Source organism: Alternaria hordeiaustralica, assembly GCF_023758085.1.
Source record: "Alternaria hordeiaustralica strain BMP 2776 chromosome Unknown scaffold_1, whole genome shotgun sequence".
In the NCBI taxonomy this organism is placed as follows: Eukaryota; Fungi; Ascomycota; class Dothideomycetes; order Pleosporales; family Pleosporaceae; genus Alternaria; species Alternaria hordeiaustralica.
This window is the reverse complement of record NW_026056773.1, coordinates 2,161,102-2,187,749: the sequence shown is the minus strand read 5'-3', so window position 1 is coordinate 2,187,749 and position 26,648 is coordinate 2,161,102. Positions and strand designations below refer to the sequence as shown.

The following is a 26,648-nucleotide window of genomic DNA, read 5'->3' as shown; positions in this document are numbered from 1 at the left end:
CATCTCCGTCGATTCACGACAGCCTTCCCAGCGCTTGACGACGTTACATTCTATTCTCTGTTTTAATACTTTGTCCGTTTTGTTTCATAGCAGGTACACCTCCCCCAGCTGCCCGTCGCCGCCCCAGGAGCCCCGACACAGGCCTGCCTGCCCCCCAATGCCCCGTCCCTAAAGGCCACGCTCTGGTCGCCTGCCTCCCGTCCGCGACCGCGGCCACCATGCCCATCGCTCCACCACCCGCAGCCTTCGCACTCTCAGAGCCCCCTGCTAATGCGCCCGCCCTCCACAGATCTTCCTTTGCCCGTCTCGGTCGCCGCTTCCTGCCGCCGACGAGCCCTCGCCCACCCCCGTCGAGCTCCTGATAGCGCTACCTCGCAGGCCTCCGATGGCTCAGGTACTCACATCAGTCATCCAGACGACAGGACCCATTACAATGCCCTACTCGCCGTCCGATGCCTACAAAAACACGCCCAACCACCCCAACCAACAACAACAGCGGGCCTCGCAGATGCCGCGCAACCAGCAAAATGGAAACTCGGGAGGCACTGGATACAGAGGGACCGCCGCACCCATAGCCCCGTATGCCTTCAACAGCACGCCCCAGCTGCGCCAGGACAACAGGTCTGCCTCGACTCCAGCCCCCCAAACCCTGCAGCAGCCTCCCAGCCACGCCAACCAGACACGACTCGGCCACCCCTCTCACCCCTCCTCATCCTCCGATTCCACAGTCTCCACCTCTGGCTCGTCCAACCGCTCGTCGGCTGGGCCACCCACAGCTGCCAGAGATGACCGCGACACCAAGAAACCTTACGACTCCGCTGCGCCCTCCATCACGCTGTCCACCTCCATACCCGATCTCTCGCTTTCAATAGGCGATACGCCTGCCAAGCCCTCACCAGGACGATACAGGCGAGGCGCTGGACGGACAGACTCGTCCAACAGCATTCCGACCGGTGCCTCTACCCCGACGCAACGCTCTACATCAGGAGGAAACTCCCAGATGGGACCCACGCAGAATGACGGCCCACAGCCATTCAGGCCAGGGCACAACCGAGCGAACAGTGCAGATGATACGCAAGTTATTCGCTCAGGCGGTATAGACCCCGCTAAGCGATATAGAAGACGCAGTTTCAACGGACTGGAAGGAGACAACAACGTTACCTCCGCCATGGCATCATTGCAGGTTAGCTCAGGAGCTGGTTCAAGCACGACACCGAGCGCCACCACCACCACGCCCTCGAATTCGAATCGTGCAGGAAGCCGCCCCGACTCGAGTCACAGTCATGAACGGCAAGGCAGTGCAGGCAGTGCTTCCTCTAACAACTCTTCAAGGTCTCAGGTGAGTAGAGTGACTTCACCAGACTTTCGCAAGCTGACAAGGAATCCAGTCTCGCCCTGGGGTGAACACGCAGCGCAGCTATGCCTCCGTAGCAGCAGGCGGTCCTTCCAAAGCACCTGAGCCTAACAGGCGGCAAGCTCCATCTCCTCTGTCGCACCCGGTCTCCCCATCAGAGCCTGCAAGCCCTGCGAAGGCACCTGTACTACCTAGCACAGCGATGCAACACCTCAGCGCTGTGAACGACAAGGACAAGGGAATGAAGTCCCGGCTACGCAGGGCCTTTTCTTTTGGAAGCGCAGCTGAGCTTCGAAAGGCTTCTGCTGAGAATAACATCTCGGCAGAGCGTGCAAGATTGAGGAAAGACAAGTACCAGAACGACGAGGATGCCGAACAAGCGGCGATTATCGCAAAGCAAGAGGCGGCAGGTATTGGCGCTGGCATCTACTCAGGACAGGGTGGCATAGGCTCTACTGACAACCTCTCAATACAGTCAGCCGCGTCGTCTGCATCGGTCATGCTCCGCAAGATGGGTCATGGGATGAAGAAGGGCACAAAATCCATCAAGGGCCTCTTCAGGCCAAAGTCGGTCATTGGAGTCCCTGCCGCCGATGGCCCTATCACTAGACCCAGCGTGGGTCAGGTGTCTCTTGTCACCGTCGAGGCTGAGAGACAAAAGGTCAATGTCAACGCAAACCCTCACGAGCAGATCGGAGGTGGCACTGGCTATCCTAGATTGGAGCGCAATTCGATTGACGCCGGACGGTCCGCAGAGATTGTAAACCCCTCTGCGTTGGGCAACGAGGCTATGTCAAGGAAGAGCATCGTTGGGTCCGATCGCGATCGTGCCGAGGTTCTTTCCTCGATGAAGAAGGGCATCCTAAAACGTACGTGTGCTACGCATTCCTCATATGCAGTTACTGACGAAAAATCAGGCACCGGTACAAACTCAGATTCAGGTTCGCCTGTTCTGAAGCCCGTCGATGCCGTCCCAAATGTGGGCTCATCAAGATCTAGCTCCCCTGCTACGCCAAAAACAGAGGTTGGGCAAGCTCGCAACGATGACTACTTCGGCAAACCACCGCGTATTCCCAACGGCAGCACGAGGAGTCTTCCTACCACACCTCACGGAGGTCTTCGAAACATCAGTTTTAGCCCACGTATCCAATTCCACGATGCATGGTCACCACAGGACTACGATCGTAGAGGCGACATCGCAACGTGTAATAGGCTTACACCGATGCTTGCGCAACAGATCAAGGAGGAACTGAACTCCTTTAAGATGGTATGTACTGCAGCTAGAGTATCGTTACCGGAGCGAAGCTAACCACTCGAACAGGAGATGGAAGTTCACGAGCTCTCGAAACCACACACCCATTTCTTCTAATGATTATGCATCCATCATTTGGACATGGCGTCTTGGCGAATACCTCTCATCGTTGCACTTGCGGATTGGAGCCATCAGCATTTACCAGTTGTCAGCTCTGTTCCATGTTCTGGTTACTACGGACTGTTCTTCCATCTTAGCGAGCATTTGCAATCACGTAGAGGAAGAACGCGTGCTCGCGTGTGGGCTCAGCGGGCGAAGTAATTGTTGGCATCGGACTGCAAAAAAGACGGAGGGAGATCTTTCTAGTTGAAGCCAACCTTTTCCTTGCCCTCATCGTCTCTATTCGTGGTTCAGTCGTATGTTGACGTCCATTTCCTTTACTGTCAGACGTGTCTTTGTCTCTCATTACTTTCCTTGAGTCAGTATCAGTCATGGTTGAGGGGTATCTGCGTTGTCTACATCGGAGAGATACAATATGCGAAAAGGCGAGTCGGACGCACTTGGCTGGCGCAAGAGTCCTTGGTAGTGACTTGTGCTGATTAGCTTGTAATTGGAAAACAATCTTCGGCGCATCTTTGCTCCATGGTGTATGTTGACATCGAATGGGATTTCCCCTATGCACTTCGTCCGCGTGCTGGCGCAGGGCTTCGCGTCCGTGTGGAACATGTATTGATCTACACTGCACTCTACTAATGCGTGATCACGGTCAACCAACCGCGTGCTAAATTTGGTGCACACATCTCTCCGAACCTCGTATGCTCATGCCCTGCAGCGTTGCATTGACGGTCAGACCCCCGCGCATCCATGTCTATTCTGGTAGTTTTCGACAACAATTTCCGAAGCCCCCCAGAAGTTCGCACACAGACATTGTCCTCTTCTATCCGCCACCGACACCTTGATGGTCGTCAAGACCACTTCATGATCTTGTCGCCGTTCAGCAAACCACACCTTCCTGTTCAAGCACATCATTATAATCACGCCGCATTGGTTGCATACATTGGCGGTTCAGGCGCTAGTCTTCCAATTCATTGAAAGCATCGTTTGGGAAGCATGTCCGCCGACTAAGGGAACGCGTGATCCCTCCTCATAATGTGCGACATATGATTCCTGGCAACGGTCTATAAGCGCTAAAAAGATCGGAATCGTAGCGTGCGGCGCCTGGGTGGCGCTGTTAATGGTATCTCTGGAGAACAACGCCCAGGTGCTGCACGTGTCTGTGGTCTGGAGTTCCGTGGTGGACGTGAAACCCAAATTCATACGAATTGACGCACATACTTGAGTAGCAAATAAGAATTGCGTCACATGCCTTAGACATTATCTCGAGTAGGTCGGACGGTGGAGTGGGTGGAGTGATTGATCACGTGGGGACGTAGCTCGCTTGGTTAGCGCGCCAAGAAAGCGCACCTTCTCCGCCCCCGAGCAAGTCGAAATTGACCTGAGTTCGACCGTCTCTCCTCAGCAACCACACAACAACCGACAAAATGGTACGTCTAATGCGCGGTCGACATTCCGAAAACGAAGATTGTTGGCGCTGACCGTTAGACAGGCACCTGCAGCAACTGGAGGCAAGAAGCAGAAGAAGAAGTGGTCCAAGGGCAAGGGTACGTGATCCAGCACTGCACACCTTCAGCATAATTATACACCTCGCGAACACGTCGGAAACGCTCGAAAGCCTTATTGATACTCCCGCAACCCTGTTTCACCATCGCGCACTTCAACATGACTCCAGAGTCGATTTGCCACTAACACATAAGCAGTCAAGGACAAGGCCCAGCACGCTGTCGTTCTCGACAAGCAGACCAACGACAAGCTCCAGAAGGATGTCCAGTCCTACCGCCTCATCACCGTTGCCACTCTCGTCGATCGCTTGAAGATCAACGGTTCGCTCGCGCGTCAAGCTCTTAACGACCTTGAGGCCAACGGTCAGATCAAGAAGGTTGTCGGACACTCCAAGCTCAGCATCTACAGTATGTCACCACAAATGCATTTCCAAAGATCCACGTGTTACGAAACCTTGGAATATTTGGAGATCGTATGAGCGTTCACTAACACACTGCAGCACGAGCTGTCGGCGCCGCCGAGTAAGCCTTACGCAACCGACAATTAAACGAACGTAAATGCGAATCTCGGATACCTCTTTCGGCTTTTTAACGGCATTCCTCTTTCCATTACCAATCGGCGTCTTCATGAAATGAACGGGTCATACTACATTGGGATGCATGCTTCATAGCGGACATGAAATGAGAGGAACGGGCTCGGGTACAGCACCTAGGGTCCATTGGAGGTGTCGGTTATGTACTGAATGAAAAGACTTCCGAAACACCACCACCCAACTTGACCTTGCTATTAGTGAAAGCGCTCGTGTGCTAATATTGAGTCCACACTACAGAGTGTTCATTCGTACCACTGTCCTTGTCTTGGTTTTGTCAATACTTGCAGCCCTCGTGTCCCCTCCCCTTGTTCTGGCTTTTGCAAGCATACTAGCGCTGATGTCTGGCGTCATGTCAATCGCAAATTCCACCGCTTTTACTCTCCAGCTTGAAATTGCCACAGCACTCTGCTCTTTCCCCTAGAGACGTACCGACGACAGGTCTCTGTCTTGCTTACACCTCGTGCTTGCTATGACTGCTCACAAGGATATGTCCGGTCAGAGCGCGAGCACGTATTGATCAACTTGCGGACATGTACCATCGGTCTGTGAAGATGGATTTAATCCATGCCGCTGTTCTTTGATTTAGGCCCGTATACTATCTGAGGCGGCACGTTCTCCTACTACACACTTCCTATTTCGTCCCGATCTTAGATAATAGTAAGAGTACACGGAGGCGGAGGAATGGGCTCTTGATCTGGACTGGTTGGAAAACTAGAACTCTATCTCATCAAGTGTCAGGCATGCCAAGTTCGTTCCTTATACGCTTGTGGAAGTCAGAACCTCTGGTAGGTATAGTATAGCTATCCCTTCCTGCTTGCTCTGCGTTTTGGATCACATCATTTCGCTTGTAGTATGGAAGGCTCGATCTCTCAAGTTGCAAGAAGTCACGCGACGGTGTGACTCAAGGATATACTGGTATTTTGTTAGGATAGATTGGCCACATGGGCCCATCAGATGCCTCACAAATTGCGTCGGTTGAGAAGGACATACTTTATTGCAGCATAGCTATATTTACTTGCCGCGCAAGTGAAGGACAAGATTCGAGTGTGAGAATAGTTATTAGACAAGATTTACAGTAGGAAGGCTGGGGACGCGGGCATCAAGTTTGTGCGTATATACAATGGATATACGCCTGGAAGGCCAGGACAGTATGCCGAGGGAAGCTCGACCTATTGTTCATATTTCCGAACCGGCCTGCCCTTTTCGGCCTGCTCGCACAAGCCCCTCTTAGGCATTCTGTCCTGCCATCCAGGTTCCCTCTTGACATAGCCTACCCGCCTATACGGCTTACCCTTGTCTCCACGGAACAACATATGCCAGCCCTCCAGACCGGCAACCATCTGTTTTCTAGCGCTCTTGAGTTCCTGTGCACGCCTGTTCTTCAGTTCCCCCTTGCTCAATGGTTTCCTCTTCCGCGCCTTTTCCATTTCCACTTCTCTTTCTTCCTGTGTCAGACCGGCTTTCTCTTCGGGCTCAACGGGTATGAACATTTCCTCTACGCCGCGTAGATCGGGCACAGTGTCTTCGGCGAAACAACCCGTAAGGAAGGCGCGCGCTGCGTCTTTGCCCGCGAAAAAGTGGTATGAGCCGCCGGGTCCGTAGGTCGTAGGCGAAATGGAAACGTCGTAAATTGTACCGTTTAGAGCGAGGTAGATCGGTTTTGAGGGGTCGCTGCCGTCATATAGAGCCAATTCAGCATCGGTTAGGGTGAGTTCTCCTTGCTACGTGTCATGTTAGCTACGAGAGCTTGTTGGAATGTGTAAGAGAGACTTACCATGAGGCTCTTCCACTCTCGAGCTCTGGTCCACCATGCATTATATCCCCATGTCATGCTTTCTCCACTTGTACTCAGATAGCTCAGCCCGCAACTCAATAGGAGGACGCCGCCTAGTATGCGCAGTATGTCCAGCACGGATAAGCCATTTGACGTCGCAGCGGCTTGCTCCTTGACGGCTTTCTTAAGCTCTGCTTTCTCTTGAGCGCCCGAGGAGGTCGGAGGAATAGAAGACGTGATCGTGTCTGTGGGCTCCTCTTTCGCAGCACGGCGGTATCGCTGTGATGAGGACATTATGGCGGTGGTAGTGACGGTAATGCGTTCAGATGCACTGCTTTATTTGCGTGGTCAGTCTACATATAGCGAGAGTTGCTCGGAGACGTTCATACCTGTTCATCCAACAGTTACGCAGCTCAAAGTGTGGTACTCCCGCGTCAACGTCACTCAGATACCGAGGCACACCCCTAACTAGCCGCCGAAGAAAGTATTCGGAGACGTGTCCGCAAGCCAGGAACCGTCGGATGCGCGATGCGGAGAATAGATTGCTTTCGCCTGCGCGTTCCGAGGCGCTGCTGTCGGGAAGTACCACAATCTCGGTTCCGATGATTGGCCACTTTCAGATTGATGTCATTGGCGATCTTGGCCAAGACGCTACTACTGGACCATCACTTTTGGACAACTTGCAATGGATGAGATCGGCATGAAAGACTTGGAATCGCATAACTCGTAGAGTCAATATGCAAATTTCTGTAACCTGGCTACTGTACGATATCGCAGGTGTCATGCGAATGTTTCACTTTTGTAGTAATACAACCCTCCCTTCGTGTGTGTATATACAACGTCCATCTTCCATCTTCTCTCCACTAGTTGTGTGATTTGCATGATGTAGGGATCGTGGCGTTTCCCGCTTCTTAGAGTACGAAATCGTTCAGTGGTCTTTCCTCATTTAATGAGCATCACCCCAATCACTCATTCAGCGCCGTCGTGAATATCGCGGATCTCGACTTGCGCTTCTCTGTCGCTCTTGGGGAAGACCTTTTTGAGTCCTGCTTGGAAGACGCCGACGTTGTAGTCGATGATGGCTTTCTTTTCCGCTGGATTATCCTGGCCCATGATACATACTAGAGCGAGATACCTGTATCCATCGTTAGTACACTCACGATTCCATAACCATGCAGGTAGTCTGCTTACTTGTTAATTTCCCGCAAGTAGAGATATCTGCTGTTCTTCTTCTCCATGGTGATTAGACTCTCGGCATCGTTGTTACCAGTCTCACTCTCATCCTCGCCCTCATCGGGTCGATCCCAGCCATAGATCTCACTAACATCGATGACTACATCAATGTAGTCGGAGCATATCTCATAGCTGCCAATATCGGTCGGGCTTGTATCTGTTGCGATGTAGATCTTGCTCATGATGTCGAAGAGGTAGGCTTTCTCGATGTTACAGGCACCACACAAGTTGTTGAGCAGCGCTTCGAGGGTGGGAAGCTGTGGGATGAGCTTCTGGATCACCTTGCTAAAGGCTTCAAAGATGGAATGGTCGTAGATGGAAGTCTGGTAGAAAGATATGGGCGCCTGCTCATAGCCGTGATCCGATAGTTCGTCTTGCACGCGCTGAATGATGTCGCGGAAAGTGTCACCGCGGAAGTCATCTGAAAGACCGTCGACCTTGTGCACGAAGACTTCCACGTTGATGTTGGGGTATGATTGCTGAAGGTTGAGGATGGTCATGTTCAGTCGCGCAATTGCATCGAGATACTCATCTTGGGCATCGATAACCCATATCAGAGCTCCAATCTCCTCGAAGATGTTGTCGGTATCGAAAGCTGGATCGAAGTAGTCCAGATGACCTGGCAGATCCCAGACTTGAAAGTCCATGAACGAGCTAGCGTTATTAGTCAGCCATGTATGCGTACACTTGGTGATTAACGTACTGCATGGACTCTTTCTTTATCCTGTACGTCGTTTCGAGGTACAGCGTCTCACTTGGCGGCAGCTTGTGAAAGACGACACTTGATATCGAAGACTTGCCGCTCCTGCAGATGGATTTGTTAGCGCGCTCAACACGCTGACCTTGACGGATCTCACCTTCTCTGGCCCATGAGCAGCAACCGCGGCTTGCCATCTCCCGCCTTGCTATTGGGGACGCGACCAGTGTGATACTGCGGCGCAAAGTCAACAGGTGGCTGCTCTGCGTTTGATAGATCCTGCAGAAAACGGTCCATGGTCAATTGAGCACTTGGTCTGAGTAAAGATGAGCTAGCGGATGTCCGCCTCTCCTCAGCGCCATCGTCTCGAACAATGTCGCGAGCAGCATCGAAGGTTGCTGAAGGGCGGTGTGAAAGAAAGCGGCTCTCCATGGTGGTGCTTAGTGGTACAGGGTATATCGCTAAGAGCAGAAGTCGCAGAACTAAGAGAAAATTGGGTATCGTGGGTGAAGAAAGCGCCGCGCCGAGAAAAGACAGAAAACAGAGAGCCGGCCCTTCCTATCGCCCTTCAGCTGGCAGGCATCTGCGCAGTGAAGCGTGCTACTCTCGTGGGGAAGTGACAGGCACGCTGCGACAACGTGTGGTACGAGACCAGCAGGGAGAGGCCACGAGGACGGGCGGTACATGCAAAGGAGAGGTGGCAGAGAAGCGACGAGTCAATCAGGAGCCCCCGTGATGTTCTACAACAACAGTCGGTGATGCGCGCAAGGCAGTCGACACCGAGCGGAAGGCACCCAGGGAGCTCAGGCCATGGTGCAGACGTACATAGGGCTGAGGAAGTCGCGACGCAACCGCCGGGGCTTTGCCAGTAATCTAGCTAGATAGGGAAGACGACGATACACGTGGGGAAAGCAAAGGAGTAAAAGAAGGAATCTGGGCTTACCTCCATGGTTGTTCAGTGGTAGTGTAGCGTCTTTGCGTTGCGCACGGTGGTGATGGTCTTTAGGCCCGAGCCTGCCACTGCCCCAGAACCGCTGTCCTTGCTGATGAGCCGACGCCCAACCCGAATCACGCCTTCAGCCAAACGCTCGGGAGTACTACAACTCTTCCAGGAATGCTTGGATTGCCCTCTGACAGGATGCCCGCCCTGCAATTTCACTTCTCGCAGCCACTCTCTGTTGGCAGCCAGCAGCCGAAGAAGCCGGGTCGGCAAGGATGGCTCTCCGCGCGCGCCCAGTCGTCGGGCACCAGAGCGTCACTGTAACACGTTTCGAGGCCGGGTCGGAGACAAGTCAGTGCTGCTGATAAATAGCCGCAGTGGCACGACGCTGAAGCATCTGGAACCGTCGTAGAAGACGGAGAGTGTCATTGTGAGGAGGCGGTTGGTCGCGTGCAGGCCACGTTCGCTTACGGTAACAAGGGAAGATCTTCAGGCACCACCATTCTGTCCTCGTCCCAGCTCTCCAACACCAGCCCAACTTCGATGAAGAGCGAACGCCTTGGTATTTTGTGGCTTGGGACAGTTACCCGATTAGTGTTGTGCCGAAGTCAACCTCCGTCAGCCCAACCTTACCTGAGTCAAGCTGACGATATCAACGCCGCATGGGGGACAAGGATTTGTTATCCGCGGCAGCAAGGTTACACAGCGTAGCAGAGACTATTTCCGAACGTCATTGATACAGCGCTGTGTGCCCCTTTACTGTCAGATGGACGTCGCACACGTGTAGGAGTCCAGTCAGTAGGACATGTCAACATGCGCGTTATCGTCACTCTGCTCGTCAACTTGATGACTTCGCACAAAATGTACATTATATCCCTGCAAACACTGTATTCCAAAAAAGCAATATCAAAACCACCCGACGCTCCGGCGCACCCGGGGTATCCAAAATCAAAAGCCAAAGCCGCTATTCCCATCCATCCTTGTTCCCGTACACCAAAGGCCCTGTACGCCTACCCTAAACAGCTCATAGATTGCGTACTCTTCAGGTTTCCAATAAGAAAATAATTCCCGTTCGTTACTCGGGCGATCTGAAGTACAATACACTCAACCGCCTCAGTCTCGCGGTCCTGTCACCTCGGCACCCAGCGTACCCGCAGCTAATTGACCCAGTCCACCGAAGAAGACAAGAAACATAGCTAGTGCAGTCGACTCTCCCGCGTGAACTAGATCGCCCTCAGGCGCGGAGCCGTCTGACTCCATTCCCTGTATAGCGCGCTTGGTCTGCTCTGTTGGTTGGTATGTAGCATCAGGGTCACCAGCAAATGAGCCTGCGTCAGAATCCACATCTGAAGTGCGCGCTTTCCCTCGTGTGCTGCGTCTGAGAGACGCACTCGTGGCTGCGGAAGTGGATGTACCATTTACGTCAGCCTTCTTTGCCGGGCGCCCAGGCTTCCTCGGCGTAAGAGGCTCTATTGGGGACGAGGGCTCGCTCGCATGCTCCGTCACTCTTGCCAGGTCTTGCTTGAATGTGACGTGTTTCTCATGGGTGGGAACGAGAAAAGAAAGTATGCTGCTTTCTAGGATCGCATGCACATCTAGATCGCGCGTGAAAGTCCACGTCAGCAAGCTGATGGCAGCAAAGAGGACGTCGAGGCTGGTGACACTGATAGCCGGGTGCATGCTGATGTGCTTGAGAGCTTGGCCCGCGTTGCTGATACTTGCGAGAAGCCTGTTTGCATTCGCCGAATCGCTCTTAGCAATAGAATTCGCGAAGAGATCCCAAACGTGGGAGCGCTGGGCAGGTCTGTTGACGTACACCAGAGTAGTCCACACACGCCAGTATACGAGGATAGAGGCAATTGATAGCGCGTGGAAGACTTTGACGTATGATCTATGAGCCGCTGCTTTAGACGTATGCTGATGACCCAGTGCGTAGGGAACCAACTGTGGCGCAAATGCAAAGGCAAGTGGCATGGCCAGGTATCCGAGTCGCATCATGCTCTTGTCGCCGAACTCGGAGACTAGTTGTGGAAAGAGATTCAGAGTAATGAGCGACGCAACGATGCCAGTGTCGTATACGAAAGCATATGGTGTGAACAGCGCGTCGTGTAACGGGGTATCATCGTGGTGTATGGTCAAAGGCGTATACAAGATGGTGATGAAGAACAAGCTCAAAGAGTACCCTAAGCTTCCAATAGAGCTCAGTAGTACGAACGACGCAATGGTTGTGTTGGAAAGATTGCGCCTGCGGCCTAAAGATGACCAGTCAGTGAGGGACTTGGAGAACCTGCGTCGATCGCATTGCACATACCTTCAGCGCCCATGAATATGGAGCTTGCGATCAGTCCAACGAAATACTGGCTAGTATACAGAAACCCCTCCGGTTTCATTATTCCAACTTTGTCAAACTCGCGCACGAGATCGATGTCCGCGATCCAGTCGGCTAGATACCATCTCCCTTCCTCGCCAGTGCCATACCAGCCACTCCAGAGACTACCTGGAATGTCATGTGTATTCTCTCCAGCCCATCGCACGTAGGAGATAGCGCGCCAGAGGAAGGCAAAGCTGCCGACGGAGAGTAGTGAGAGAAGCGCAATGATGGAGAAGGTGACGGCATGGCGGCGGCGAGCCGAGTCTTGTGAGCGCGTGCGCGTTGATGGTGGCTGAGATTTGGCGGCGCGTCGAGTAGTGAGAAGTACACGAGCTGTGAGTACTGTAACGAGGAGCACTTGGCCCCCGAAGATGGCGATGGGGAGTGAGTTACTCCGCGTAGATGCGACTGTATCGACTGGCGCCATGATGTTGACTGGGTGATGCGATCAGTGATAGAGTCAAATGCGCATTACGCGACAGCAACGGTGAGGTTAGGAGACAGAAGCAAGCCAGCCCAGCTGGAGGCATGCCTCGCTTGTTTTGATCTGGAACGCGCCTGCCTCCCCGCCCACGTCACTGACGTATGAACTTCCAGATGTCTGGAGTGCGCCCTTGCGCCACGCTAGACCCCATTGGCCCTGGCCGTCGATCTGGCGCATCTTCGTTTTGGCTTGCGCGACGCGATCCCAGGCCTCCGACTCAATACCCACTTTACCATGCCACACACTTATGGCGACGAAGACCTCGAGAACGTCGACGAGAAGTACCACGAGTCGTCCGATGAGGACTTCAACCCCGAAGCCGCGCCTCCCGAAGAGGCATCCAGTTCCGAAGACGAAGACCATGTCACGATAGAACCCACACAGCGCAAGGGCAAGCGGAAAGCACCTGCCGATGAAGACCTTGATTCTGGAGACGAAGTGACAATACAAGCTGCGCGGAAGAAGCGAGCGAAGAAGAAGGGGAAGAAAGGCGGCAACGATGATGCAGACGAGCTGATCATATCAGATGATGAAGGCGGGGAGGGTGGACTTGTCAAAACACGGGCGCAACGGAGGATTGAGGGAAAAGAACGGAGACCGCTTGCAAGGACCGAGGGCGCAACTGTAGATGTCGATGCGCTATGGGCCCAAATGACAGCAGCGCCTCTGAAGCCTTTGGATTCCACAGCATCACATGAATCAGCTGCACAACAAAATCACGTACCCGTAGCCAACATCCCAGTATCAGCGGAAGAGGAAGAACAGCTCACGATCAAGAAAGTCTTCACCTTCGCTGGGCAGGACACGACCAAGGAGAAGCAAGTTCCACGCTCGCAGCTCGACAAATACCTCAAAGATGGGTGGACGACACTCGATGCGTCCGCAGCGACAATACCCACAACAGAGTCCCCCAAAGATCCCTCCGAGTCTAGTGGACCCAAGATCCGTCGCCCCCTCCGCCGTCCATCCCGATTCGACCCCAACCCTACAGGCTACGTCCGCGCCCTCGCACCCGAACACCAACTTTCCTGGCCCCGTACCGCCGCTGCCGATCTACAACGCGAGCAGGAAATTCCGCCAGAAACAGACATATCGGTCGCGAAGAAGGTCGAGAAGGCGCAGAAGCTCAATGTCGTGGACAAATCGCGCATGGACTGGACAGGCTTCGTGGACAAAGAGGGCATCGCAGAGGAATTGGATACACATGGAAAGACCAAGGAAGCCTATCTGGGTCGTATGGAGTTTTTGGCTGGTGTGGAAGCGCGGAGAGAAGAAGAGAGGAGGAATCTGAAGATCAAGGCTGCAGCAGCTGCTCCTACGATGGGGTGAGCCGTGTGCTAAAGATGTACTGGAGAGTCGTGGATGTTTTTAAAGATACCCAATTATTGCTCAAAGCGACAAGCACTGGTTGATGCGTGCGCTTCTGCATATTCATCACGTGTAGGTCTATATCATTTAGAGCTATGCATATGACGATCGAGTAGAAGAGTATAAAAAGCAACGAATTGTGAGCAAGGAGCGAAATCACAATGAACTGGCTTGGAGCTACGATCATTGGAAGAGAGACAAATGAGTGACATGGAGCAGACCCCGAATTATACCTCCACTTCCATCTTCTAACCCCCTCTATACATCTCTTCAGACTCTAAACCGGAATGTCTTCATTTTCCTTCCTTCTTCGTCCTCCTCCTCCTAATACTACGTTTGTGCCACCATCTAAAAAGATGTGGCTATGAATGGCTCAGTGAGACTCCTGGACTGACTCCAGAGACATTGATTTGTAAATGGTATTGCAACGGCAACCATGGATGGTGCAATGATGTTTCGAGTACCCAATGAGTAAATACAGTGGATCGAACACTGGTGGAAAGATCAAGACCCCGTCGAAATGATTGTATGGGCGCTCCTGAACACCCAAATAACTGTGATGATCCTGCGCGAATAATGTGTGTATGGTGCCAAAGTGAGAGGTGGCCGATACGTGAAAGCGTCGTAAGATGAATACCGTTTCCGTACGACCTGGAGGTAACTACAAGGTGAGCTCCTCGAGCGCGGTCTGAAAGTCGTCTTCTTCTTCCTCTTCGTACTGAACCTGTGCCTTGATTGGTTTCGGCTTCATGTTCATGCGTATAGACGAGACTATGGCTCTGGATTTCTCAGAGCTGTTTGCCTTGAGACTCGCAAGCTCTCGTCCTGCCATTTTCAGAACGAAACTGGATTTCTCCGGCCTCTTGAATTGTGCATATAATGCTGATGCCTTGATGGTGTCCCACATGCATGAGCCGGGCGTAAGGTAATCATCAAGCAGAGGCCGGATATCGGTGTCGCCCGGGTTTTCGGGCTGGATAGCCTGGAACTTCTGATAGCAGTTGTTTACAACCGTATTAAGCCGCTCCGTCGTGCTCAAATCACCATGCCAGCCGGCATTCCAAGTACAATTGACGTCGTCCAGCTTTCTTGTCAGAGAGAGGATTTCTTGCTTGATAGCCTCCGATCCCTTCTTGGCGAGGTGATCAATTGGATACAAAAGCGCGTCGTCTAGCTCAATAGCTTCCGAGAGAACGGACCTGAATCGACTCATTGTCTCGATGTTGTGTGCTCTTACGATGTCGAAGTAGAGGTAATCGACTATATGGTTGGATCGAACTCGCCGATCTGCTTTACGGATTTTCTCAACACCTGCTGAGTCCCCCTTGCTGGCGCACTTTTTCATCTCTTCCTTATATCGCGGCTGTCTTGGTTTCAAGTTGGCTACATACTTATCAAACTTCGTCTGCGTAAATACGTAGCCCTGTTTAGACGCATCGACTAGCAAATCATGCATATCGTACAGTCGTTCAAGTATCTGAGAATGAATGCGGTTTTCGGTGTATGCTTGTTTCTCTGCGAAAGTGGTGACTAGACCAAGCAGCGATGAGTTGTTACGAAACTCGAAAGCTTTACTGAGGAAGTTGTCCACCTGTTCAGGTTCGCTGGTGTTCATGATATCTTCGAGCTTCTCAGTCCGTGTCTCTATGCCGTATTTCGCAGGCTTGGGTGTAGTCATTGGCGCTGGAGCGTTCCGAAAAGGGCGCACAAGTTTAGGTTCCCAACAAATCCAAAACATATCACCATCGTAATCGCCTCCTTGTAGCTTCCCAGCTAGTGGGAATCGGCCTTTGCAAGGAAAGATCACTACGTCGACCAGATGCGACAGTTCAGGTCGTATGACCGTGCGGACTTTTTGGATATCCGAGCGGCGACAGGCAGGCTGACGAGTGACGAGAGCTTCCATGTCCCTAAGGCAGAGGTACTTTTCATCGGTATCCTCGTCGACAAATGAGGAGGAGAACTGTACTTGAATCTCTCCTGGTTCTAAGACTCCAAAAGGATCTGCTATTCCATAAAAGTACGCGGACTTTGCGAGAGGCACACGTAGCTTGGATTCCTGGAAGACATGCTTTGTCTGGATAAAGCGTTCGAGACTTCTGGCAAGGTAGGGAAACTTGGTAGGTACGAAGCCCGCCTCGAGCAAGAACTTCAACTTTTCCTCTAAGGATACCGGCAGTGCAGCTTGCCAGTCAGGTTCAGCCTGAGTCTTCGTACCGTTCTGGTGAACCCATTCGTAGACCTTGACTGGATCTGGTAGTAAATGTAGCAGCTTCTCGCGTTCGCTTTCGAGTCGCTCTTCCATGAGACTAGCAATAACTTCTTTCTTCACGCCTCGATCGGCCAGAATGGGTATATACAATATATGCAATTCCGACTGTGAAGGCGGAGAACTGAAGTTGGAGACCTCAAACGTTCGATGATGATGCATTAAATCGTCGGCGGGTGGATGAAACTTCCACTGACTCCTGTTGATCTTGATCCAGTGCTTGAGATGCTCCGGATCTTTGGTGTAGGATTCCGCGCTAATCATCCAAAGTCCCTTGGCTCCGCCAATGCGTCCCTGGAATGTACTGGGCAAAGGTCCCTTCATCCCGGTTGTTTTCTTGTATAGCTGCCATATGGCTAATGCAGCGCCAACGGAGATAACTGAGCATCCATCGTTCATGACCGAGCCATCCGGAATCGCCTGCCACTCTAAGTCCGAGTCATTGTACATAGTGTCCTCCGGATCGTTTGTGGCCAAGTCGTCATCCACGTGGATGATTTGTGACGTCTCAAAGCACAACGTAGGGGTGGTTCGAGAAAGCCCCAGTTCAATACGAGCGAAGGCTTTGCAAAAGCTTTGGTGTCTGTTGATGTGGAATGGTAGGAATCGATCGAGCATTTGACCCACTGAATAGGGTTGCTCAATTCCACATCCTTCGGTGGCGAACAGCACGATCCTTTTGTCATAGACCATGTCCTTGGGTCGAGCGGTCTTGGGCTTCTTCACATCTTCAACATGGAAGACTCTCCACTTGCGGTTCAAGAAGTGGTGTTCTGTGAGTAGCCACGCTTGAAATTGATTGCAAATTTGTTGAAGCCGCTCACCCGTGAAACGATTTGTTTCGGAGAAGTCGAAGACTGGCGTGTATAAGTAGAGAAATCGGTCGGAGCCAAAAATTCGCTCTAGTCGGCATGATCGATCCGATTGTACCGGTAACAATGTAAGGTTTAGAATCGGGCCAGTGCGTTTGGGGCTGAGATTGATGTGTCCTCTGAAAGTGAACCCATCAAAGTCGCGTTTCGCAGCTTGCCAGAGACGGTTTGACTCCCGCAGCTTCATACGCGGTATTTTCCGATGTTCGTCAATGAAAGACCAAAACGCCTCTGCATCGGAGGATACAGTAGCGATATCCATACCGCTTACCAGGTCCAAGATTGAGATTGAGTGGTCTATCGCTAGACGTTCGCAGATGAACAAGATATGGTATGGGATATGTTCTAGCCCTGGTGGGAGCGCGTCCACGAAGAGATTTTGGGTAGGTAGATCGCGAATCTCGTGTGGTATCTTCGAGGGAGATTGCATAGCAGCCGGCGATTTCTCTTGACCGTTTGGAACTCCGTTAGATCGAAACCGTGGCGTCGATGATGCACGGAATTGCCCATGGCGATTGTCAACAACGGCGGGTGGTCTGGAACTTTCCATCTTGTCATGTGGGATTACTCGCGGGTCGGTCTCCTTCTCTTCAACCTCGAAAGATGCTTCAAGAAGACCAGTCTCATCAACAGAGCCATAAGTAGATCTGTTCTGACCGCTACTCCCTTGAGTAAAGTGTTCGTTCAGGTCTTGCTGTATATCTTTCTCACGCACTTCGCTCCCGGGATACAACATAGCCTGGTCAAGCTCCACATCATCCAGAGAACCGATTGTAGTCGAACTCGTCCTTTTCAATTGGGGCCTAGAGAACCTATTCTCCTGTAACTCGATGGCGCCATCGTACGAGGTGAATGAAGTGTTTGTTGTATTTGCTGTCTCTTGGGAGGAGAATGTGGTGTTGTTGAAGGAGGTGTTGACCGAAGATGAAACGGAATTTACGGGTTGGAAAGACCGAGCCATATCGAGTGTTGGCTTCTTGAAGTCAAATTGCGGTGGTGGAATCGGCGAAGTGTTGAAGGATTTGACAGCCTGTTTCCCTTTCGAGGTTTTGGTCAATTTCTGCGAGTTCTCGGAATGGTTGGAGCTTTCAGATGGCCGTTTCTTAGAGACATGTAAAGAGGCATGGTTACTTGCCTGAAAGAGCGTCTGTCCTAACCTAGTGGATGGAGAGGGTGATGGTGACGGCGACCGGGACGGTGATCGCGGTGTTTCGTATTTTTGATCCGTCTCATCGTCGGTGTCAACGTCTGTGGGTGATCCTGGATCAGCAGTTGCACAAGACTCATGTTCGTCGTGCTGAACATCATGCAAGCTAGTTGTTACTTGCGAGGTAGGCTTGGCCCCTGTCTTTGTATTAGCTATTGCAAAGACATTCTCCCAGTCCAGTCCCGATGAGCTACAGTCTGACTAATTTACTATTTATGCAAACAATATGCATTCGTTGATATGCATCAAGAATGGTAGCTGACATGATGACGGAATAGCTTCATGCTGACAGTCCGACCCACGAAGCAATTACAATTCGAGGAAGGCATAACGTGGACCATCTCTATCACAGAGTCCGCAAGATATATGGGTTCCCCATCATGCACCGATATAGTCTACCGTCATGGAAGAAATGTACGCGCTAATTCTGAAGGAAACTTAAAAAGCAAGTTTGTACTTACCACTAAAGGGTGTCGCCCGCACTTTAGGCGGCTCATTCCTCGGCGTCCTGCCCTTCGACTCCAATTCACCCTTTTTAACACGGGACAGAATCTCACGAAGCTTTTCCAAGCGCTCCTCACGCGTCAAACTAGGGGCGTCTCCCTTGAATTGTTCAATCGCCTCTTCGAGCGCCGTCGGTGCGCTGTAGAAGAGGAATTGGATAAGCGCATTGACCTTGTCGGCCGCATCGCTCGGGATGGCTTTGTTTGGTGACCATCCATTACCACGAAGCCTAAGACCGATGTTCCACTGTCTTTCCAGCGAGCAAATCAGCTCGTTGAGGGCTGCTCCAGAGCGGTGGCGCGGAGTTGCCGGTAGCGAAACGGCGGGACCACCGTTACCCGTCATGACGCGGGGCAACAATGTTCTTTCGTACCTTGGACTTCATGCGACAGTAAGATTGGCAGGATCGCGGCGACAAAAAAGAAGAATGAATAGGTTCAGGACGTAATGATATAGCGGGGTGAGTCGCGGAAGGCTGAGGATTGCTAAATGTGTGCCTGAGGCTGCTGTTGCTAGGTGATGAAACCTATGGTCTGTGCACATACGCGGTATCGCGTGGTCACGCGATGAGATGTTTCACCAAGCTGAGTTAGGCGAAATTTCAAGTGCCAGCCCTGGATATGGTCCGATACTGATTCTGACATCGCCGCGAGACTTGCTTGATACTCGACATTTCACCATTTATAGTCGCCTCCACCAAGCCCCATCACAGGTGTTAGAGCGCAGGTTGTAGCATGGGTAGAGAATAATATGCTGTATCGTGTACGGCTCCTTAAGATCGTCTAGATTTGTGCCATTCCGCTTTTCGCACTATGGCGGATATTTCCCAAACATGCAATAGGTAATCGTGAATTCAATGAACCGTGAACCAAGCCTCGTCTTTCCCATAGCCAAGTCCTCTTGGACTTAGACCTTCATCTCCTCGAGACCGTGCTTCCAGACGGTAACGTAGGGTGTGACACCGTCCTCGCGGTAGTTGAGGAGGACGATCATACCGTCGGGGTTCATGGACTCGCCAGTGTAGAACTCGTAGTCCTTGAAGTTGCCGATGATCTTCTTGGCGAAACCGGAGGCCTTGCTCTCAAAGTCCTTGATTGTAGCCTCGTCGGCGCCCTTGTTCTTGAGGGCCTCCTTGACTGACTTCATGTAACCTGTCTATCGTTAGTCTTGGGTCTGGAAGATTTTGCCCTAGCGTTCTTACCCTTGAGGTATGTGAGGTAGCCCTTCTTGTCGAAGCCGGTCTCGTTCAGGCGGAAAGAGTAGACGACGTCGATCTTGGTCTCCTTCTGGTCGTCGGCTCCCTCCTCTTGCTCCTCGGCGGAAGCATTGGCACCGGTGTCTACACGTCGTTAGCCTGCCAGATCCTCATCTCGTTTGGCAGTACCCACCGAATGATTCTCCTCCGACAGTGATCTTGGTGCAGTCGGCCTCGTAGGCGACGCCGTCGATCTCCTTGAGGTTGTAGGAGTCGGAGATGATCTCGTCACCGGTGATGATGTCCTGGAAGAAGTCAGTACCACGCGACTAGTGGAGAAGACAAGAGGCTCTTTGCATGCGCAAAGCAGCATCAAGTGCAGCAGGGAAGGCGGGGTAGGGCGCAGGTAAGAGCGACCCAGCGCAGGCACAACGTACCTTGAAAATGATCATGTTGGCGGTAGAGGGAAGTAGGGTCTGGGGATGTGTGGAAAGAGTGTACGTTGGTCGGGGCGGGCAGGCGAGGGGTTGAAGACTGGAGCGGAAAAGAAGCGCTGGCCTGTAGGCGTGAAGGAGAAATTGGTGGGGTCGAAAATTGGGTGTGAAAAGCGCGCTAACCGCAACGGGTGGAAGTGGAAGTGGCTGAGCGACTAGGCCCGCCCGGGCGCCCGGCGGCGAAATGTCATGATGCGCGCGTATATCGTAAACCCCCGTCATGCCTTGGTGCTGTCACAGGCACGCTGCTGCACCACTCTCACACGACTTTCACCCAACCCTCGCTCCGCCCACCTCAGCCTCTCCTTTCTGAGCTCGACTGGTCAATTGCGCGCCATCCGCCCTCCAGCCCGAATACCGACATCACTCGTCCGTCGCATCGCGCCTTCTCCCTAATTTCCTTGGTCCGCGGCTTCCGGCTCCGTCTTTGTCACCCCATAGCTGGCCCAGCACCGCGATCTCGCCTCGAGTACGCTGCACCTTCGACGTCTTCGCCGGCTGCGCTGCGCAACTTCTCAGTCTCGCATACATACAGTTGTAATCGATAATCCGCTCTCCTAGCGCACCGCTGCCGCACCATGGCGAGCGCAAACATCACGTCCTACGACCTCCCGCCGCTTCCCGAATACACCCTCAAGCCCCTTCAGCCTCTCACATCGTGGGTCTCCGATGCATTCATACAAGCCGCACTGCCTGTCGTCGGATACTGGGTTGTCTCCCTGGTTTTCCACGTCATTGACGTGTACGACTTCTTCCCGCAGTATCGGCTGCACACGCCAGCAGAGGTTCTGAAGCGCAACCATGTTTCACGCTACGAAGTGCTGCGCGACGTCATACTCCAGCAAGTCATTCAGATTCTCGCATCCTTCAGCCTTTCTTTAATCGACGAGGCGCCGACAACCGGCAAAGCCGAGTACGATGTGGCCTGGTACGCGCAGAAGCTCAGACTTGCCCAGCGCGCGGTTCCTTACGTCTTGTCTGCGGTAGGCGTCAACCCGATCGCGCTGGCTTCCAAGGTCGCTACCTCACAGCCGATACTTTCTTCCGTTGTCATCGGAGGCAAATACCCCGCGCTGCTGCAGACAGCGACAGTTGCGGGCGAGCAGACTCTCGTCCCCGCCTTTGCTTCTTGGGAGATGGCCGTGGCTAGCTTTGCGTACTGGTATGCCATACCTGCCATCCAATTCAGTGCTGCCATAGTCATCATGGACGCGTGGGAGTACATGCTGCACCGTGCCATGCACCTGAACAGATGGTTATATGGTAAGTTCCAACCCGTGTCATGCTCTTCGACTTTTGTTAACCCACGCAGTAACGTTCCATTCGCGGCATCACCGTCTCTATGTGCCATATGCCTACGGCGCTCTGTACAACCACCCGATCGAAGGGTTCGCGCTCGATACCCTGGGTGCTGGCTTGAGCTATCTGCTTACCGGCATGACAATGCGACAGTCGATGTGGTTCTTCACTGGCTCTACCATCAAGACAGTGCTTGATCACGGCGGTTACGCATTCCCCTACGACCCTATCCACTGGATCTTCCCCAACAATGCCGCTTACCACGACATTCATCACCAGAGCTGGGGTATCAAGACCAACTTTTCGCAACCTTTCTTCGTATACCTCGACCGACTTGGCGGGACAATGTACAAGGGCGATGTGACTGCCAAATATGAGCGTGCTCGTCTTACAGCACAGCAGAAGGTCGACCAAGAAAAAGAGAACGAAGCTACTGCAGTACCCATGTCGACCGCGGCAGCCTCGGGCCTGACACAGGACGAGGGTGTAGTGCCACAAGGCGCATCGACACCTCGCATCTCGCGCAAGAAGGCTAGCAGCATCTCATCAACGGCTGGCACAAATTTCAAAGATTTGACGAACAAGGTCAATCAAAACCTGCACGGCAGGAGAGCCAATGTTCTGGGGTTGGAAAGCTCACATTAATCTGTACTTTTTTTTTATGTGTAAACAAACATCATGCTGTTGCAGCAGGTAATGTATAGTCTCGGGTGTATAACTTCCGGATGGTTCTATCACATCCGCTGCATTGCATCACTGGTGCATATTCTCCTGCTATTTCTGAAATACGGCCTGTATCTTGTCGTCATTCATTCACGGACTGTACGATTCTGGGACGGCGTTTGCTGGACGGTTGGATTACATCGAATTTGAGTTCCCATTCAAAATACTACAACCTTCGCTCGTTAGCGACGGCTTTTCACGTTGCGCTGTTTCGATCGTTGGTGCCAATCAGCCTTAGCTGCTTTACTGATGAGTGTCTCACCGATACTGTCTTTCACTCCAACAGATCATATGAGCAGGTATCTCTACTGATACTTTATTGAGTTCGAGTTGTTTCTTCCTCTTTCGCTTGTTCCATGATATATACACACTGATAACTTTCACAGACTACACAGCCGCGCCCTATCACTCGCAATATACGCTGCATCATGAAACCACTCTGTCTCATTGCAAACGTCCCGTGCGTGTTCTTAACCTCTCCACATTCCTCCATGTTTACAACAGACCAAACACAACCATTATCACAAGGCACCCACAATGCATTACAACCACAAAGACATCTCACAACATTTCACGATGCCTTCATTCCTACACAGGATGGAGACTCGCCGGCTCCACAACAGCGACATGAAGAGACTTGTCCGTATTTTTCGGCATGTCCCTACTCCCAATGATTTGCGCGATGAGCGCAAGGAAGCGCTATATCGTAAACATACCAAGGAAGCTATACAACGGCTTCCTAGCCGGCTACGCGCTTCGCGGCTCTCTTTCGGCTCAACGAACCTGTGTACGACACACAAGGGCCTAAACCAAAATCTTGTCATTGACATCTTCAAATGGATCCGTCACGAATACGATGGCGCCATCGGCAAGTTTCTCTATCCACTTGTAATGACCCACGGCCTTCTAACGACGGATCAGAAGTTGAAAGTCCGTCAACTAGAACCTGTGCTACGGATGTGGCAACCCAACTTTAGTTCGGGTGCTTCCGCTCCCCCTGGTCATGAGCCGATTCAGTGCGGATCGAAGTGGCACTATCAGGCAGACCAATGCCCGGCTTGTATGATGGCGCGGATGGGATCAGATTCGGATGTTCTTTTTGCTCTGTTCGCCGGTATGGTCGGTCGCTTCAACAGCAAGGCGTTCACGACAATGGATGCGATCCGTAGCGTTGCTGGCTGGGACAGCACTAAGAGCAAACGTCTTCGATTCGTGCGTTACTGGGTCAGGAAGGCGAGTGGAGAAAGCAATATGTTAAGAGCATGCGATCTGGGCATGGATCTCAAACATCTTCGGGCTCAGTGGAAGCATGAGCAACACCGCCACCTTCGTGCACATAACCGCACGAGAACGCAGAAAACTCCCGTCGGTCCGATGCCCTGTCAAAGTTTAGGTTCATCTACCGTCCCTGCTCATCAGCGCACTTTTAGCCGTTCTGCCTCGACCAGAACTGTAAGACGGCGGCGAGAACAAGAACTAACAGCTCCGAGCCTGTTCGACCCCAAACTGGGTCCTAATCCCCGGCCTCCAGACACTAAGCTCAAGTCACAGGCCGAGGATCTTGGTTTTGAGATGCCCGGTATGCGTAAGCGGGTATACACTATTCCTCACAACCAAGAAGATGTCCATCCGGCTTTGCGAAACCAGCCTGGACTCATACCTTCTCGCTCATCGACAAACGCGTCAAGGCATTATAACGAGTCAATGGCTTCGCATAATCCAGAAAGGACTATCACGCCTGATGATACCATGAGCCTCCCTACCGTTCGCCTTCCTCGGCACCACAATTCGGACGACCGTCCAGCTCCATTACAGATCAGACGCAGGCCTGTGCCACAACCGTCAGTCGCGGGTTCTACCAGGCAGGAGAACTCTTTCCTCAATCCTCCCGCTTCAATGATCTCCCGCCGATCACTCGCAACCACAGCGCACACGATCGCGTCTTACACCGGCGGCCCATCCTCTCGCACGGGATACATAGATCCTCTCGACAACCCGATCTATGACCACATTGAGACGCAAGAAGAGCGCGTGGAGAAGTACAGACAGCTTCTATCTAGCCATCCTGACCCCGAACCGTTCGCTGAATATGAGGATGACAACGCTTCTGTCTTCCCGAAGCCGCAGCGCCAGTCTATGTATTCTGCTTTCGGGGACGCAGGATTCAATTCTGCGCGTTTCGACGTGATCGATGAAGAACTTGCTGAAGATGAGATTGAGGACTGGGAGCGGGGTGAGCCTGAAGACGACGAGGTGCCTCAGGGATGTGCACTGAATGTGGGCATGATATTGGGCAAGGGAAGACGTCGGAGGGCTAGCGATGCCAGTGTGTGTTCTAACGATTTTTATTAGTATGTCTTTTATGTAGATTCTTCCCTTTTTATGCCCCCTTATACGATTTAAACTCTATTCTTTTGGAGTTTTCAGGAGTAAATTGTCTTAACATCATTGATGTGCAGAGCACTCGTCCATTCATCCGTGACGTTGTTCTTTCCTTCAAAGACACCAAGACTTCCTTGCAAGATGAGTGTACCCATAGGATGGTCTTTCTCTTACGTAGGGTACCGGTGATGGAAGTATCGCGCATCAATCATGGTAGGATGGCTATGCGAAGTATCATTCCATCGTGAGAGCCAGTCGAGTGGAATTAACATTGAAGAAATTCGATCGATCAATCGGATACAATCAACTGCGGCACGCAGTATGGGAATACGTATCGTATTTAGTCATCAGACGCCCATCACCTAATGTCCAAGGCTAAAACTGTTGATTTGGTAGCTATCATATTGTTCAGCCAACGATGTCTCCGCCAAACCCGATCGGCCGTCGGACTGGGCCTTGCTTCTTGTAGGGCACGATAGCCATAGCTTTGTAGGTTTTACCCATGCCGTTTGGCCCTCTATCGACAAGTCGCTTCCAGCCTGTTTCCAAGCGTCTTCGCGTATCTTCATCCTTAGCAGCCTTAAGTAAGCGATCAGCGCGCTCCTTAATGCCCATTGTCGATAAAAAGAAAGACTGTTCAACGGGTCCGTGAACCTCAACACCCGGAGAAGCATCTAAAGCTGCATCTGCAAGGGCGAGAAAGTCCACATCAGCCGAGAGATCTACCAGACCGGGCGATGCAAAAGGCGAGACAGTGGTATGTGAGCGAATGCCCCGGAGAGTGTTCGCTGGGATAGTATCCAAAGGTCCATAATCCAAGATCAAAGCTGCACCAGACGGCTGCGCTTTTATGAAGCTTGCCTCAACAGGAGCACTTCTGCTCGAGGGAGTATGGGATGCCGAGGTGTTGCTAGGCTTAGGAGCGCTGCCGCCTATCCGTACAGCGAAGTCAGATACGTAGGCAAAAGATTCAGGCGAGATCTCGATGATCGCATCTGGAGTATTCTCTAGCTTCTTGTAGCGATCAGACAACTTCGGCAGGTATAAGGAGTGTGGCGTCGGTGTCTTCGAAACGGTCAATTCGAAGTCCAATTTTTCATCCCCTTTCTTTGGCGAAGAGCCACTTGCGCCCATATCCGAGTACGGCGAAGTTGGCGAAACAACCAGCTCATGCCAGGTATTCTTGGGGGTTGTCACGCCGTGCTTGGGTTTGATAGGGCCGGTTGGCGTGATGATGGTCGATGAGGCAGGCACCGAAGATTGAGAGATATTCTGGAAGACGTGGATTGGAAGTGCATCAAAGAACTCGTGGGCTAGTATGAAAGGCGCTGCCGTATGCTCTGTGTATGTTGTCAGTACGCTGTTGATGAAGAGAGTAGAGTCGAGCGCGTACCTTTTGGCACCAGCCTTATGTCTTCGCACCACTCGATCCTGCAGGAAGGCATGTACTTGCATTGTGCGGTTAGACCAATGTCGCTCTTCTTCAGATCATCGGTGTCAGACAGCAACTTTGCTTGCTGTTTCTGTAGGTAAGGCGATGCTTCGATGAGATAAATAGCCTCGATGCTATTGGTGAAAGCCTTGAAACTAGATATGGTCTGCCATCCTGTAAGCATGCTTCGCATTCTCTACTATTGGCAGAGCACCATACCCTCAGTACATCGTCCATTAGCGTTCCTCGTCCGGGCCCAACCTCGATTATCTGCACCTTGTCTTTCCTTCCTTGGGCAAGCCACTCTGCGTATAGCCATATACCAATAAGCTCGCCAAATACCTGGCTGATCTCTGGCGATGTCACAAAGTCACCCTTTATGCCAAATTGATCCTGTCCAGTCGATGTTTGTCTTGTGTAGTAACCGCCATCGGGGTGAGTGAGGCATTGTCGCATATACGCCGCTACCGAGATTGGACCTGTCGTCTGAAGCTAATGTTAGACTTGCTTTCATACTGGGAAGGGGACTCATACTGTAATAGCTTCAGCCAGCGTCTTCGCCAGCGGCGTCGACCATTGTCGTTCC

The 26,648-nt window shown here is 52.2% G+C and overlaps 11 protein-coding genes across 11 annotated transcripts; 4 read left to right on the top strand and 7 right to left on the bottom strand.

Moving 5' to 3' along the window:
- Positions 1–385: 385 nt before the first annotated feature.
- Positions 386–2,723, top strand: J4E84_000676 (uncharacterized protein; the record flags this gene model as incomplete). Its single annotated transcript, XM_049383314.1, has 4 exons — positions 386–1,339; positions 1,389–2,223; positions 2,272–2,621; positions 2,676–2,723. The coding sequence occupies 4 exons, from the start codon at positions 386–388 to the stop codon at positions 2,721–2,723; spliced, it is 2,187 nt and encodes a 728-aa protein (XP_049248832.1).
- Positions 2,724–4,147: 1,424 nt separating this feature from the next.
- Positions 4,148–4,751, top strand: RPS25 (40S ribosomal protein S25; the record flags this gene model as incomplete). The annotated part of the gene is made up of 4 exons (XM_049383313.1): positions 4,148–4,150; positions 4,213–4,267; positions 4,424–4,633; positions 4,726–4,751. 4 exons carry the CDS (start codon positions 4,148–4,150, stop codon positions 4,749–4,751), a joined length of 294 nt encoding a protein of 97 aa, XP_049248831.1.
- A 1,236-nt stretch (positions 4,752–5,987) lies between these two features.
- Positions 5,988–6,886, bottom strand: J4E84_000674 (uncharacterized protein; the record flags this gene model as incomplete). Its single annotated transcript, XM_049383312.1, has 2 exons — positions 5,988–6,539; positions 6,593–6,886. The coding sequence occupies 2 exons, from the start codon at positions 6,884–6,886 to the stop codon at positions 5,988–5,990; spliced, it is 846 nt and encodes a 281-aa protein (XP_049248830.1).
- A 675-nt stretch (positions 6,887–7,561) lies between these two features.
- On the bottom strand, positions 7,562–8,954 carry J4E84_000673 (uncharacterized protein; the record flags this gene model as incomplete). The annotated part of the gene is made up of 4 exons (XM_049383311.1): positions 7,562–7,727; positions 7,784–8,479; positions 8,529–8,630; positions 8,683–8,954. The coding sequence occupies 4 exons, from the start codon at positions 8,952–8,954 to the stop codon at positions 7,562–7,564; spliced, it is 1,236 nt and encodes a 411-aa protein (XP_049248829.1).
- Positions 8,955–10,575: 1,621 nt separating this feature from the next.
- J4E84_000672 (uncharacterized protein) lies at positions 10,576–12,260 on the bottom strand (the record flags this gene model as incomplete). The annotated part of the gene is made up of 2 exons (XM_049383310.1): positions 10,576–11,714; positions 11,774–12,260. 2 exons carry the CDS (start codon positions 12,258–12,260, stop codon positions 10,576–10,578), a joined length of 1,626 nt encoding a protein of 541 aa, XP_049248828.1.
- Positions 12,261–12,551: 291 nt separating this feature from the next.
- Positions 12,552–13,646, top strand: J4E84_000671 (uncharacterized protein; the record flags this gene model as incomplete). The annotated part of the gene is made up of 1 exon (XM_049383309.1): positions 12,552–13,646. The coding sequence occupies one exon, from the start codon at positions 12,552–12,554 to the stop codon at positions 13,644–13,646; it is 1,095 nt and encodes a 364-aa protein (XP_049248827.1).
- A 700-nt stretch (positions 13,647–14,346) lies between these two features.
- J4E84_000670 (uncharacterized protein) lies at positions 14,347–18,113 on the bottom strand (the record flags this gene model as incomplete). Its single annotated transcript, XM_049383308.1, has 2 exons — positions 14,347–18,074; positions 18,110–18,113. The coding sequence occupies 2 exons, from the start codon at positions 18,111–18,113 to the stop codon at positions 14,347–14,349; spliced, it is 3,732 nt and encodes a 1,243-aa protein (XP_049248826.1).
- A 26-nt stretch (positions 18,114–18,139) lies between these two features.
- J4E84_000669 (uncharacterized protein) lies at positions 18,140–18,882 on the bottom strand (the record flags this gene model as incomplete). The annotated part of the gene is made up of 2 exons (XM_049383307.1): positions 18,140–18,174; positions 18,495–18,882. 2 exons carry the CDS (start codon positions 18,880–18,882, stop codon positions 18,140–18,142), a joined length of 423 nt encoding a protein of 140 aa, XP_049248825.1.
- A 561-nt stretch (positions 18,883–19,443) lies between these two features.
- J4E84_000668 (uncharacterized protein) lies at positions 19,444–20,184 on the bottom strand (the record flags this gene model as incomplete). The annotated part of the gene is made up of 4 exons (XM_049383306.1): positions 19,444–19,688; positions 19,739–19,876; positions 19,926–20,037; positions 20,170–20,184. The coding sequence occupies 4 exons, from the start codon at positions 20,182–20,184 to the stop codon at positions 19,444–19,446; spliced, it is 510 nt and encodes a 169-aa protein (XP_049248824.1).
- A 620-nt stretch (positions 20,185–20,804) lies between these two features.
- J4E84_000667 (uncharacterized protein) lies at positions 20,805–22,170 on the top strand (the record flags this gene model as incomplete). The annotated part of the gene is made up of 2 exons (XM_049383305.1): positions 20,805–21,489; positions 21,539–22,170. The coding sequence occupies 2 exons, from the start codon at positions 20,805–20,807 to the stop codon at positions 22,168–22,170; spliced, it is 1,317 nt and encodes a 438-aa protein (XP_049248823.1).
- A 2,868-nt stretch (positions 22,171–25,038) lies between these two features.
- On the bottom strand, positions 25,039–26,518 carry J4E84_000666 (uncharacterized protein; the record flags this gene model as incomplete). Its single annotated transcript, XM_049383304.1, has 3 exons — positions 25,039–25,970; positions 26,024–26,228; positions 26,282–26,518. The coding sequence occupies 3 exons, from the start codon at positions 26,516–26,518 to the stop codon at positions 25,039–25,041; spliced, it is 1,374 nt and encodes a 457-aa protein (XP_049248822.1).
- Positions 26,519–26,648: the final 130 nt, after the last annotated feature.